This window comes from Salvia splendens, unplaced genomic scaffold (genome assembly GCF_004379255.2).
Source record: "Salvia splendens isolate huo1 unplaced genomic scaffold, SspV2 ctg495, whole genome shotgun sequence".
NCBI lineage: Eukaryota > Viridiplantae > Streptophyta > Magnoliopsida > Lamiales > Lamiaceae > Salvia > Salvia splendens.
In genome coordinates this window covers 103-16,060 of record NW_024599151.1, presented here as the reverse complement: position 1 = coordinate 16,060, position 15,958 = coordinate 103, and the positions used below count along the sequence as shown (strand labels likewise).

Below are 15,958 nucleotides of genomic sequence, written 5' to 3'. Positions count from 1 at the left end.
GTGAAGTAATTTTCTGGATTAGTTTTGAAATCCTAAGCTGATTTTTTAACCGTTGATTTCTTAATCTTGTGGTTGAAATTTATTCTCTACTTATATACTTAAGGAGTACTTGCCTATATCACTACTATATATATATGGAAATTTATGTTTTGAAAATTAGATTAATCTAAGTTAAACTCAAGAATGATCTAACCATACAATAGTTCAAAGAAATTAAATTTATTAAAAAATTGAAAACCGTAAAATGATGTTTTAGCCCCTCATATCCCATGGCCCCAAGTCATACCGATTTCTCCCAAACGAGATTTAATTTAAATAAATCAGAGCTAAACCAAATAGGGCTTTGGAAATCACCCTAATCTTGGCTGCTGGTTAGCAATAAACACAACACAACAACCCATAAAAGGAGAAGTAATTTACATCCATATTACACTAATCGTGATTATCTACATTACTAATCGTGATTATCTACATTAGATGAGACCCTAATTAATTAACATCAACCAACTACATATAATAAACATGATCCTCCCACTGAAAAGCGTGGCCGCAAAACACGCTCTCTAAACCCTCCATCCCAAATTCACCACCGCCAACAAAGCCCTGCTCCATCGACTGCCCCGACGAGCCCGCCGGGCTGTCGCTGCTCCTCACCCTCTCCCGCAGCCTCCCGATCTCCGTCTCCGCCTCACTCAGCAGCTCCTTCATTCTCAACACCTGCATCCATCAATCGTCCAATTATATAATCAGACAATATCATATTAATATGCAGTTGACTATCTTAATTAGAGTGATGCACCCAATATATAAGCAAGACTAATATACAGTCGACGATACTAATTAATAAGAGAGAAGTGACCGACCTCAGTCTGAAGGCGGCATTTCTCTACAAGAGTGGAGTCGTGGTGGGACCGGAGCTTGGAGAACTCCTCCTCGAGCTTCTTGGTCTTCCACCGGGCGCGGCGGTTCTGGAACCACACCGCCACCTGGCGCGGGTCCAGCCCCAGCTCCGCCGCGAGCTTCTCCTTCCTCTCCGTCTCCAGCTTGTGCTCGCTGCCGAAGCTCAGCTCGAGCATGCTCAGCTGCTCCTCGCTCAGCTTCCTCTTCCTCATCATCACATCGCCGTCGTTGTCGCCGCCTTTCCCTTTCCTCCGCCTCCGCCGCGTCTTTGCCTTCTCCGCCACCATCCCTACACACAGAGATCAAACATTTTTTTTAAAGTTCAAATTATAATTAATTCAACATTGGGGTTTCTAATTAATAATGATTACAAGTGGCTGGCTACCTTGATCTGGGGCAAACTGGGTGATTATTCCGACAGGATAGTATTCAGACATGTCACTAAATTCATGACTCATTCTAACTCTGACTGATTGGTTAAGGAAGAAGAGAGAGAGAAAGATCTTTTTTCTTTTCTTTTTTTGCTAAGCATGTTGCTCACTCTGCATCTTGCATTTATACTGCTAAAGTCTTCTAATTGGACATCCTCTTTACTCCAATTTACGTGAATGCCCCTCTTTATCATGAAGACAAACTAATCTACCAGTGATTTCTTTAGCACTTCCTTTGATGGCATAATCTACCAGTCTATTAACATTTTAAATAAATAAAAGAGGCAGAAAATCATAACAATTTGGTGAAAATCTGTTGGGATTTGTTCGCAATTTATATCAGGTAGAAAAATTTCAGTCACCGACGTATAATATATATACTAGATGGAATTAACCAAATGATTTTGTTTTTGTTTATAAATAAACAATAGTAGTATTATATAACTCATCGACAGTGATATAATTGCGACAAATCTCAACTTGTTTTTCCAATTGGTTTTTAAGTTGAGAGACATAATAGATTTTAGAGTAAAGGCCAAAATTGGTCCTGAACATATAGCCATTTTACGATTTTGGTCCTAAACATTATCTTTTGGATTTTTTGGTCCTGCACATATGGACATTTGATCATTTTGGTCCTCCGTCAATATTTCCGTTAAAAACTAACGGTCAACATTATCTTTTGGATTTTTTGGTCCTGCACATATGGACATTTGATCATTTTGGTCCTGCACATATGGAATTTTGATCATTTTGGTCCTCCGTCAATATTTTCGTTAAAAACTAACTGTCAACGGCCGATTTTTGACTAAAACAATGGGTTGGTCGGGTCGTGTTTGGGTCGGGTTTGGGTTACACGTTAAGAAAAAAATAATATTTTCTTAAAATCTAAGCATAATATTTTCGTTAAAATCTAAGCATAATATTCTTAAAAAATTAATTAATATTTTTTAATTAATAAAATTAAAGTATAGTATTTTTTAATTAATTTTTCATGAATTTGAAGAAAATATTATGCTTAGATTTTATTAAAAATAATTTTTTAATTATTTAATTTTATTATATAGATTTAATATTAGTATACTTTAATTTTATTATTTTGATTAAAAAATGATTATTTTAATTGGTAATTTTTTATTTTATCGTGTAATATCATGTTTAAATCGTATAATAACATCATGTTTTAGTCGTTATAATATTTTTAATCAACAAAAATAACTAAAAATTAAAGTTTTATAATTTTTTAATTAATAAAAAATAAATTTTTTTTCTTAACGTGTAACCCAAACCCGACTCAACCACGACCCGACCCAACCCATTGTTTTAGTCAAAAATCGGCCGTTGACCGTTAGTTTTTAACGAAAATGTTGACGGAGGACCAAAATGATCAAAATTCCATATGTGCAGGACCAAAATGATCAAATATCCATATGTGCAGGACCAAAAAATCCAAAAGATAATGTTGACAGTTAGTTTTTAACGAAAATGTTGACGGAGGACCAAAATGATCAAATTTCCATATGTGCAGGACCAAAATGATCAAATGTCCATATGTGCAGGACCAAAAAATCCAAAAGATAATGTTTATGACCAAAATCGTAAAATGGCTATATGTTCAGGACCAATTTTGGCCTTTAATCTAGATTTTAACCAAAATTTTTATGTTTGTTTCCTCTCAAATACTACAATTTCAACAAAAAAGTTCGTCTTCGCATGACTGTAAATATATCTAAATTTCATGTATTTTCGACTAATTTTAAAAGTTGCGGGATGCGACTGAACAAAATTTGATCAAATATCATAACTTTTCTGGCAATTTACTTCAATTATAAATATATGAACGTGAATTTTGTGCAAGACCAGCTCTCACGCTTTAGATATTAGTCATTAAAACGATGTTCATATTATGGATTTAAACTTCGATTTGGATAAAGTTTACTATCTTATGATAAGTACTACGTAAATCTTTTATAATAAATACTACATAATAATAAACTAGTTACGCCTTTGTTGAAGAGTCCCATTATAGTACGCTTCGCCATATTTGGAAAACACATTGAATGAAGGCAATAGAATGGGATTGGCCATCATGTGAATAAAAGTTATCCACTCAAATCAAACTATGCTACTTTCTTTTATAAATTAAAATATTTTTGTGTATCATTTAATTACTATCATTCTTTAAATCTTACTTCGGGTGTTTAATTTCAATTAATTAAAACAACATTGTGTTGTTTACTTTTTTTAAAATTAATTTGCTACTTGAATTTTTTTTATAAGCATACTAGTTTCTTAAACACTTTTTTCATTAACACGTGTATTTTTGGCTTAATTTACCTCTCACCAACCAACAAGACCCAACTAAGATACCTCAAATTAGCCAAGTGGATGACAACGAACAATTTAGTGTATGAAAATTTTATTTTTGTGATTCAACGTTATTTGTCATATTATGCCCAACATCTTTGGATAAAGTTGGGATTCTAACTAACCTAAAAACTCCATCAAATTAATTACTCTCTGTCCACTATTAAATGACATAAGTTTATTCGACTCGAATTTTGAGAATAAAAAATAGGTTAAAAAAGTTAAATACAATATGAATCCTAATTTTATATAGAATATTAAGTATTTTTATAATATATTAGTGAAACGTAGAGTTTATTATTGACTGTAATAAAAAGTAAATGTGACACTTAATCATGGACATATGAAAAAAATATTAGAGGCACTTAATCATGGACGAAGGAGACTACTATTCTACACTTAACAATTATATATCTATCTAAATATAGATATTGTTGAAGAAATTTATCCGTGGATGAACTAACGAGGAGATCAATTTCTAATTTGAGACCTTTATCCTCAGACATTAATCACTCTAATATTAGGCAACATGCATACAACAGTTAGACCTACTTAATTTCAATTTGTAAAGCGCAAGAATAAAATAAGAGGAATCCATTTTCTCCCTATCTTTTTCTTGACAGAGAAATCTCTAGTTCAATGATACATATAAATACTGTCTTAAAGAAAATTCGAGAATAAGTCAGAAGCATTTCTTACTTCAATCGCCTTTTCATATCACATCAAATAATACGACAATCCAAAAATTGATGAAAACTCAGCAATCATTTAATAAATCAATGAAGGAAATGAGACTGCTTGTGAAATGTTTATAGACACTTTGCATTTCATTTTGAGTCGTTTAATCTCAAATTGTTTGTTAACGTAATATATCATGAAAAATGATTTATTGCTAATAGTAATAGGAAATGAATAAGAATTTCAGTTTAATTAGTTGTCGTAAATAAAAGAATACATAATCCCAAAAGGAATAACATTTATTTTTCTTTTTTTTTGCCATTGCAACATTCCCAAAATTTTCACCAATAAAACTAGGCTGTTTAAATAGTAAAAAACAATGTGTTTGCGGTTCACGTCCGTCAAACTTTTGCAAAAATATTCTAAAATTCGTTCCGAAATAGTTGAGTCATTTCATTTTCTGCACTCGTTTTGGAAAAACGATAATAAATAGTTAAAATTGAAGAGAGTAAAAAGTAAGTGATTCAATAAGGTAGATAAGAGTCTTTAATTATTTATTATCATTTTCTTAAAACGAATGCAAAAAATGATGACTCAACTACTGCGGAACGGATGGTGTATTGTGTTTTAATTGTGGCATAACGTTATTTTTTACTACTTAAAACAAAAAACACCTCATTTGAGTTGGTAGGATTGGAATAAAGTAATAGGAATATTAAATTTGCTTTTTTGTAAGAAAAAACAAAAAACAAAAAGGAATCGAGCAAAAGACTCGAGCTCAACAAGACTTGGCTAACGATAATAGGACGAAAATTCTATGCGTAAGCTCTGACGTCACAGTTATACTTAATCACGCTTAATCATGGCCAAAAAAATATAATTAACATATCCTTTGTTAACACATTTATGTAATATAGAGATAATTGTCTTGTTAACACATTTAAATATCTTTTACGCATGAGTGTTTGACCAAGTAGTTTGGCTTTGTTTTATTTTGTTTTATTTTCCATCAATTGATTTTGCAGTTTGAAACTATTTGTGTGTGAGAGACGGAGAGATAAAATGTTTCATATGGTGCCACTATTCTTTTAATCCAAATATTACTGTTTTTGTATTATATGATATGTTGTTTTTAAAGTAAAATCGACTTTTAAGTAAGTCAAATCATTTTTCTAATACTCATGTTGCTTTCTTTGGATAAGTTACACAAGATAAGCTGTTTGAAATGTTGTTTTCAGCGATACACATGATATGTATATTTAGTAGTAATACCTTACACTGAAAATTAAATCTTAAAATAAAATTGTTATATTGGTAATAATTAAAAGAAATTTATTGTTGCAGCTTTTTTGGTTTTTATGTTTTTTTTTTTGTAATTTTATTTTTCCTGATAAAGGAATCCCAAACTCCACTCAGAGTTTTATTGGACGAGCATTACATTTAAACATTTAAACATTAATAAGCACACACCTATAGCTAGGTCGTAGCTTTGTTGATACGACCTAGCTATAGGTGTGTGCTTATTAAATGAAGTACTACCATTCTTCAAGTGTGCATGAAAAAGAAAACAAAGAAGGATTACTCGAGTATAATTCTTTGTTTTAAATACTTATATTTCACACAATATGTATTGTTGCATCTTGAATGACTTTGAGCAAGTTAAAATCACATAATCATGCACCAAACGTGTTCTTAATGTCTTACACAACTAAGTAGTATACTATAAATTTCATTCATGCAACAGTACTTTAATAAATTGAACTGTTGCACGTACGAATGCAAGAAGACGACCCCACTAGTGCGAACGTCACTAATTCTACCACGTCTTGAATGCATCAAAAAAATCTTTCAAACTCTCAATGGGAATTTGAATTTCAAACTCGTCCAATTAATGAAATTTTAAAAGTGATGTACACTTACAAACATCGTATAATGTAGTAATTAGACACATGGTCATGATATACAAGAAAAAGGGGGCATGCAGTTTTCCAAGTAAGCAAGTAAACTGTTTTGTTTCATAGAAATGAATAAAGATGTATGGATGCAATATTTTAGCTTTTGATTTTATGTAACATATTGCGTGTTTGTTATAAGTAAATTCAACATGCATGGTAGGTGCTATTTGCTTCTTGAAATGAAAGTATTCACTTATACTCTTCTGGAAGAATTATAATTTTGGAAATAACTTTGGAATATAGTAGGCCCAGAGTTCAGTTCATGAATCCTGAAATTTGTAGGCAATAAAGGGTAATTGTGAGTGAGTTAGGGAAGGAGATGTGTGACATTGTCTAAAATCTAAATGGCATTTTTCAAAAAAAGGAATTTTGTACCATATTCAGCCCCTCTAGACTGGATAGTGAACCTTCAACCAGATAGTGGTGGAAAAATTTCATTAGATATATGAATATTAAAAAAGAATGGAAGAAAGAATCAATAGATTCAAACTTCAAATTAAGCCCTATAAGTTGGGACAATGCACCTACTCTTTTTTATAAGACAGAAAAATACTTAAATTACATGTGAGTTTGCAATCATCAAAGATCAGTAAATACAACAAGAGTGTCTATTGTAATAGAACAATAACATACACTCACAAACGGAAAGAAATAATGTAGTAGTAAATATTTTCTACTATACTATATTTGAATATATACTAGCTATACTAGCTACTTCAACTATACTATTTTTCCATTAACATATATTGAACTCAATTAAAAACCTGTAAAAATAATTAGATATGTATAGCACGAATCTATTACTATATCTTACTCAACCTAAACGTAATTGCTTAAGTAAAGATATCAAGAATCATTTACAATTAGGCTATAAAACCTTTAAAAGTAATAATACTTTCGATTTTATTGTGTAGCATGACATGCAAATGAACTTTTTCCATTACTAGTCGATTTTTTTTTATTTTTTATTTTTTGCGATATGATATTTGGTAGATGACATGTAGGCTGGATATAAGTCTTTGTGACTAGGTCGCCATTTTACCGACTATTTCTCATGTCGTAAATGACTTTATTTTTCTCTTTATTTTCTTTCCATTTTTAGAAATATAGCTAGCTATATTTATGGAAAGCATCATAATCAAAGTGGGATAAGACTGCATTATTTCTAAGAATTTACTACGAGGATAAGAGCAGATGAAAGTAGTCAAAGCTGGTAGGAATGGATAAGGATGAAACCCATTTCTTGATTTAGTTTATTGCTTTTGTTTTACACTAGAAGTTGGGTCTAAGAAAATGAAAACTAGTAGTAAGAGTTTGGACTATAACCTAAGATGGAGTAACTTTTTTTAAACAAATAAACCATTTTTAAATATTTCTACGTAGTTAATTAGTTAAATAATGTTTCTTAGGCTTTTGTTTAGTAATATTTGTACATAATGATACACACCTTATTAGTAGTAGTGTAATTTGTGATGAAAAGATTTCTCAAAAACAGAAAGTGGACTAACTTTGTGAAATGGACTAAAATAAATTTGACCAGATTTTGGGGAGTATGAGTTAATTGTCAATAAACTCATTTTAGGTATTTATTGTGGTTATATGAAAAATATACTATGAATAATTAATTTTTGAAGAAATAAACTTACAAATGCTCATTTTGGGCATTTAATGTGATTACTTATATAAATAACTACTCCATCAAAGAAAAATAATGAGCAAGTACTTTGCTTTTTATACTTTCTTCCAAGTTGTAAAATATATCATGAATAATAAAAATAAACTCCATATTGGAAAGTGAAATTAGCAAAACTGTTCAATAATTCCCTCTTGAAAACGAAGCTTCCTCTTTTAATCAATATCTTAGCAACTAATCAAAGAGAGATTTTACAAAAGCTGACAAATTAGGCAACTAATCGCCCATCTTTTCCCATTGAAAATGCAAAAAAATAGAGGCTAGATGATTCCTTTTTGCTTTTGATGGTGCATGACTTGTTTCTCAATGGGCTTAATTTGGATTTATTCAACTCTTAATTCATGATTAACTAAAGTAATTAATATTTAATCCACTGTTATGTTTATCCCGACAGCCTAAGCTCTTGCTTCCCATCTCCCAACTTACCTGCTACATGCTTAACAGCTAATCACATCGATCCCAGATTCCGAGGTTTAATTAAGCTGTGATTAGTGGCTAATCACATTGAATCTTCTCGAATATTCGTTTATTTTTTATGCTTATTTGATTAATCATTACTTTCATCTTTTTAAAGCACATTGATTGAGCATAGTGTGATTAACTTTATTATACTATTATTTTATATTGGTGTATTAGTACTACTAATCGCATTAGGGAGTGGTCCTGCATCAATTATATGACACGTGGTCATCATTATTTCTTAATTAAACCAATTTGTACTAGTTGTGATTGGATAAGACTAATAATCTAGTCACTAATCTTAATACTAGCAGCTTCAAATAATTATAACTAGTTAAAATGAGGTGTTATTTTGAGTGATGATAGATTGGTAAAATAATGAGCTAGTAGCAAAAGATTGATGGTCAAACAAATTGGAAATTAATCAATACATGTATATTAAAGTAAATATTAAATTAGCTTAGATTATTTTTATTAATTCATCATATACTCAAAGCGAATGTCTTTTCTCTAATGATAGATGATTGATTTTCCAATGTTTTAGCAATAATTATATGTGGACCATATATAGTGGTTATGCAGGATATATGGTTACTATAAAAAGTTAATTATTCCTTATTTAGTGACAGATTTGTTAAGATCTTGTTTACTCTAAATTCCATGATTAGATAGAGATCCACTTATCAAGTAAAATATAATCAATAAAAGTGGCTTCCATATCCATACTATATATGTTGTTGATTATAAACAAAATTAATGCTACTCTGTGTTAGTTTTCTCATTATGAAGCAACTGAAAAGTATTTAACGTAACCAAAATACCTATAATTTTTGGAAAAGAACACTACCTTCAATAATACTAGTATTATCTTAAGGGTTAAGACAATGATATGAATCTATATATTCAAATGTGTCACATACAAAATGACACGCACATAGGTGTCACCACAAATAAATACTGCTGAAATTGTGGTTATGGAAAATCAAGTTATTGAATATCCGATTAATTTTCAACTTATTGTGACTAATTCGATATGATTAATATAGACATATTAGTTCCATGTTCCCCGCTTCCCTTACCATAGAAATATTCACATTTTTCGATGTTTTAAATTAAAAATTACCACCACTTTTATAATTCAATATACAACCCTCAATTTACGCCTTAAGTTAGGGATCAGCCTAGGCAATTATTTTATGCCAAGAGCTCCAATAAAGCTCTTACTTTAAGGTTGAGGTTCTAACTCTAGTGATATACTCCTAAAATTAATAATTCTACATATTGTAATTAATAGTCAAAGTATTTCGTCAACTTATTACATAGTGTTGAAGTAACGATAGTGGACTCTGTATATTTTAATATAAAATTAGTAAATAGAAAGAGATATTGAGAAAAAATGTTTGCCAATAGAAAATGCGACTTACCTCAAAAAAATATTAAAAAATTAGAAAGCTAAAATAGAAAAATTAGAACTATATTTGTGGACGAACATAGTATATATACATCTAATTTAAACCCACTATTGTTCTAAAATGTGTAATTGTTATGTAAAATATTGACAAAACGGACCAATATTCGATTGCAAGCAAAACCTATAATTTATTAATTCAAAATTTGGTTCCCAAAAGATAAACATTAAATCGTCCTGACCATAGAGTTGATATTCTAAGAACATATATTATTTTAATAACGAAAAAACTTATCGAAAGACTAAATTAAGACTATTTACCCGTTACTATATGTTGATTGCACAAAGGGTGGGGTATGAATGATTACTTAATCTTGATTAATGAATGTCATATCCATTTGATATCAAAATCAGACACGCAACAAGTTTTCCAAGTCAAATTATACAAAGTTGTACAAAGGCACATGAACACCACTAATCGTGTGTTTGTGTGTGTGTGTGTGTGTGTGTGTGTGTGTGTGTGTGTGTGTGTGTGTGTGATATAGATATAAATAGAGACAAGTGGTCAAGAATCTTTCAGGTGTCTTGAGATCCAACCATTGATGAAGATATGGGATAATATAAGGTGGATTTGCAGGGAATCTCTCTAATAATCCAATAAATAATTTGGCTACGACCCTACTTACTACGATAGTATTTGCTTTTGTTCATGCCAATATTTTCTTAATATGTTACAAAAATTCTTAATTTGAAAAGATGATGACTAGCAAAGTAGTTGTACAAAATACAAACAAACAATAAAAATTACTCCTACAAAATAATCATATACTACTTAAGTGAGCGCTATAGTCAAAATCATGTAGAAATAAAGTATTGGACAAACACAAAAAAAAGGACAACAAACAAACATCACAACGTTTTGTATAAAAACTCTAAATTGAAAGAAAAGTACCAAATGCGACATTCATAAAACACATAGCCAAGCTAATTAAAAGTAAGAAAACACTACAAAAACAAAACACATAAACAACCAACTATATAAGTATATTAATACTATAAAATAATCATAACACTAAAGTGCATTATTCGACATTTCTCACCATGATATAGGACACTCTTTCTCCTAATCCTCTTTCTCCTAATCTTTTTTCATTAATACGAGAGTATGACAAAATAAATAAATAATTAAATGTTATGCAATTCATATATGTGCCATCGGCATCATAATTATCACAATTCACCTACCACCTTGAGAATATATAATGACTGAACTTATCGGATGAGAATTGTTATTAATTGAAACCATATAATCAAGATATTTTGAACCATTTAAAGTCACCTTAATTTTTATGTTTCAATCTAAAAAAGGAAAACAAGTCTAAAGATTTCCCACCACTTCCATAATCTCATTCCCCCAAATAATAGGTTAAAGTTGAATGGGCTGCATGCAATTTCATTTTGGAGGGTATTAAGAAAACTTTTAGTCTCGTTGAATAAATTGTATTATTATGAGGCCCAACTGGTGTGAATTTTGCCAAGATGAAGAATAAAATCTTAGTAGCTGTTTATTAATCAGGTCTCACAAAATAATCAAGTCTTCTTCTAAGCTCTTTTTTCTTTTGAACTTTTCAATTAATGTCTTTCTTAAGGGGGAAATACGTTGCATGATGAAATTCCCTATTAAAAAGTAGATTGTTTTGTACATTGGTTACTCGAAAATATTCATTGGGGCAAATTACTAATTAACATAAATTTGTCAAATTTTGATATGTTCAATTAATTTAAAAATTATTCATGAAACATGAATTTTGTATATGTTTTGCAATTATTCCATAGTGAAAAAATTTAATTGTCAAAGTGCAATATATTGTTGATATTTTTCAACCCATCAATGTCATTTTCTTTGTAAATAGATTACATCGTTAACTTATCTACGGAGATATACATATAATTTTTCGACTACTATATCACATAAAATTCTACAATTTTTTATGCCATAAGGTAATATCGTGATTTTTCCAGCTAATTTTGAAAGGCATAGGGCGGACTAAATTTTAAACAGACTCATATTTTCGGTGAATTTGCCATATTTCTTATCATGCGTTAGAAAAATTCGATATAATCTTTAATTAGAATAATCAATGACAAGAATTATATCATTAGAGAACATGACTGGATATAATATTCTTCTCGTGAATAATTCATGAGAAGAAAATTGCTTATGTTATAAGAATGACTAAGAATATTGTTTTTAAAATGTTTTTTTTTTGTAGAAATGTTAATTTTGGCTAGGAAAAGTAAGTATTTCGTTCGTCCATAAAAAATAATATTATTTAGGCAATATGAGTTTTGACGAGAAATTGGTAAAGTAAGAGAGAAAGAGAAAAAAAAGTTGTTAAAGTAAGAGAGATAGGAGGAAAAAGTGGATAAAGTATGGGAGAGATGAGAAAAGGTGGTTAAAATTAGGGGTGGTAAAAATACCGAAATATTGCACTCATCATACCGAAAAATACCAAAAATATCGATTTTTGGTATACCGCAATTTTCGGTACAATAACGGTATCAATTTTCCTATTCTGCAGTATACCGAATATTCAATATATACTATAGATTCGCGGTATACCGAATCCTTGGCACAATCGAAAAATCGGTATATGTTGAAATATTATATAAATATTACTCCCTCCGTCTCATAAAAATATGTGCATTTTCCATTTTCGTCCGTCCAAAAAAATATATGTATTCCATTTTTGAAAAGTTATATCAATTTAATAATGTAGATCTCATTATCCACTAACCCTACTTTAACCGTCAATCTCCTCTCTCTCTCTTACTTTACCTTACCATTCACCTCATCTCTCTTATTTTACCAATTTTGTCTTAATTCCCGTGTCATATCCATTGCCCATATTTTATAGGACGGAAGGAGTATATTATATTTGATATAATTATATAGTATTAAATAGAATTAATTTTTTTTTAAATCCTTCTTTAAATATTTTTGGTATAAAATAAATTTTTTTTGCATAACTATATTAACGTATATCGTACCGTACTTCAATATACCGCAATGATGATAAGGTAATTGTATCAAAAGTTAACTATATAGAATTTTCGATATGGTATCAATATGATATATGGTTATACCGTATTTTTCGGTATGGAATGTGGTATGATGTTCGATACGATACTGACCCACCCCTAGATAAAATATGAAAAAGTCCATTTAGAAATGACGGATGAAATACCATTATTCTATTTAGCTTATAAATACATGAACTTTGAGTTTTTTCTTGTTTATCCCCTAAACTTTAAAATTTGAATATAAATGCATGAACTTTTGATGTTTTTTATTTTTCCCAAATATATAAAATCAAAATACATGTGGCAAATTAAAGCTTATGTGGCAATCAAAACTACACCAATATGTTTATATTAATTAAAAAGTAATAAATATTAAGTCCACATCAGTCTTCTTTCACCCTCCATGCTCTTTGTCGTTGAGCTCTTTGTGAAGGCTCTGCCCACCGCAGTCGGGATAACGTCGGAGATGTTCGTGTCTCAAGTTCCAACCTGCTGCCTCTCTAAGATTACATCAATGGGGAAGGTACGAGACGCTCACGTGGTGGAAATTCAGTGGTGGACGAGGAGCAGCGCCACATATCAGCTTGTATGGCGGCGATGAGGAGCCATCTACCGGCAGAGATCTCGCGCAGCCCGGGGGCACTTCCTCCTTCTAAGTGCTAAAGAATGTTGAAAAAGGAATCGCGAATGGACTCGATCAGGCGAGAGATCTTCCACCTTTGCACTCCATTCTTCCTCTTCCACGGAGAATTCTTCATGGTCCTCTTCGCCTCGTCATCCCCATTGCAGAACGAGCACTGAGGCAAGTTGTGGTTTCCGTAGATGCTGTCGGGGTGCGCGTCGGCGGCGATCGCGTTCGTGGCGCACTTCAATTGTGGAGGTTTTGGAAGGTGGAGGGGCGGATGCAAAGGAGCAAGCGGAGGAGTGCGCTCACGCGGTGCAAGCTTCAATTGAGCAAGGAGACGGCTGGTGGAGATGCACACATCTCCGGCGTTGTCCTGACGGCAGTGGGGTAGAGTCTTCTTGAAGAACTCGACAAGAAAGAGTGGGAAGGGTGTGGTCCATAAGAGATGGCTGATGTGGAATTCAAATTTATTATTTTATTAATTAATATAAACATGTTGATTGCCACATAAGCTTTAATTTGCCACATGTATTTTGATTTTGGATATTGGAAAAAATCAAAACATCAAAAATTCCTGTATTTATATTAAATTTTTAAAGTTTAGGGAAAAAATAAGAAAAACTAAAATGATGTATTTATAGGCTAAAAACCCTAAAAAATTAAAGTAGTAGTAATAAGAACAGAACCAAAAAGTCCATGTATTATTCAAATAAAAAATAAAAAACCACAGAGATAGTTGGTAGAACAAAAACGCCAGCGTTTAGTCAGCTCCCTCACTTCGCCTCCCATCTCCACTCCGCCGCCGCCGCCTCTTCCATTTCCTTGATTTCTCGATGGGAAAAGGCGGGGGCTGTGTCCCTAGCAAGAAGAATTTTCCCAATCAAAGCACCGCCGCCGCGCGCCGCGAGGACGAGCATGAACTCCTCGAGTCCACCCCCACCGAAATCGCCGCTGATGAATCCTCGGCCGCCGCGATCCCTCCGCGGAATCTCAGGCCTTCATAGTCTACTACTCGATGTACGGCCACGTGGAGGGCCTCGCGCGCCGAATGAAGCAGGGCGTCGATTCCTTCGCCGGCGTCGAGGCCGAGCTCTACAGAGTCCCGGAGACCTTGACCGAAGACGTCCTCGCCAAAATGCAGGCCCCGCCCAAGGACGATTCAATCCCGAGATCGGATCGCCTGCTGATTTGGCGGCTGCGATGGATTTTTGTTCGGTTTCCCCACGAGATACCGGCTCAATGGCGGCGCAGATGAAGGCGTTCTTCGATTCGACTGCTCAATTGTGGAAGGAGCAGAAGCTGGCTGGGAAGCCTGCCGGATTCTTTGTCAGCCCGGGACCTCAAGGGCGGACAAGAGACCACTGCGTAAGCTTCAATTTTACTCTTAATTTTTTTGTTTATATTGTATTATGATAATGTGGCTTGTTTCAACAATGATGTTGAAACGTGAATTGGAAGGTAGTTTGGAGAGCATCGAATTGCTTGTGTTGATGCTTTGGATTTTTCAAATTGATGTGGAAATGCGTATGCAATTGTTGTTTTTACTTATGTATACCTGCAATTTGAAAATGTTGCCTTACTCTAACAAAATGCAGATTAATGGTGGTGTTTGATTCATGAGATCTTTGACATATTGTTTCATGTAGTTAGTGAATTCTTGGTTGGAACTTTTGGAGTGACTTCTTGTATCTGTGTTCATGAAATTTCGGAACAATAGTGCTGACTAGCTTCTGACTGAAAATTGACTGAGAAATTCCTGACCCCATATGTGGTATGTGAGGTTTAGTTCTAGAAGAAGAAGACAGCCAATCATGATTCATGAATCAGTTTTCTTGGAAAATTCTAATATTCTTATGAAGATCACTTTAGACACAAGTGAACTATGACATAAAAATTCTCACTTGGTGTGTTGAACTTGACAAATGTGTATATTCGTAGGAACTTTATGGAAAAATATATAGTATCTTTTTGAAAAAGTGAGAGTTTAGAGATGGCATCAAGCACGGAGTAGTTACTTGTAGCTGAAAAGTTAATTTCGAATTGTCTGATATAGAAACTGCGATTTTGTGTATCAAGTTCTTTTCATTGTCAGAAGTCCTGACAACATTGTGTTATTAAACCGATGCTGGATTTGGGGCAAATCCCAGAACTAGGGTCATATCATGGCTACTAGGATCAATGATGCCAGGATTGTTTTATCCTATAACATTGTATCATGTGCAACGTCTCGTATAATTAACTGGATTGGCACATAGTAAGTGCTTTCTGAAAACGTGGCCCTTGGATTAGCAAACTTGACTGCTGCTGTGTTTGATCTGAATTAACATAATGATGCTTGGTCATCAGTTCTAAAACATG

General features: G+C 32.4%; 1 protein-coding gene and 1 pseudogene across 1 annotated transcript; one reads left to right on the top strand and one right to left on the bottom strand.

The window, feature by feature from the left end:
• Positions 1 to 372: 372 nt before the first annotated feature.
• LOC121790377 (homeobox-leucine zipper protein ATHB-40-like) lies at positions 373 to 1,441 on the bottom strand. Its single transcript, XM_042188613.1, has 3 exons — positions 1,286 to 1,441; positions 864 to 1,189; positions 373 to 717 (listed from the first exon to the last, which is right to left on the bottom strand). The coding sequence occupies exons 1-3, from the start codon at positions 1,356 to 1,358 to the stop codon at positions 508 to 510; spliced, it is 609 nt and encodes a 202-aa protein (XP_042044547.1). The 5' UTR covers positions 1,359 to 1,441; the 3' UTR covers positions 373 to 507.
• A 12,992-nt stretch (positions 1,442 to 14,433) lies between these two features.
• Positions 14,434 to 14,969, top strand: LOC121790378 (annotated as a pseudogene).
• Positions 14,970 to 15,958: the final 989 nt, after the last annotated feature.

Excerpts from the sequence above, each read along its gene's own strand:
- LOC121790377 (XM_042188613.1), bottom strand. The coding sequence starts at position 1,358 with ATGAGTCATGAATTTAGTGACATGTCTGAATACTATCCTGTCGGAATA. Across the intron at positions 1,190-1,285 it reads CCAGTTTGCCCCAGATCAAG|GGATGGTGGCGGAGAAGGCA; the intron begins GTAGCCAGCCAC and ends CTCTGTGTGTAG. Across the intron at positions 718-863 it reads AATGCCGCCTTCAGACTGAG|GTGTTGAGAATGAAGGAGCT; the intron begins GTCGGTCACTTC and ends TGATGGATGCAG.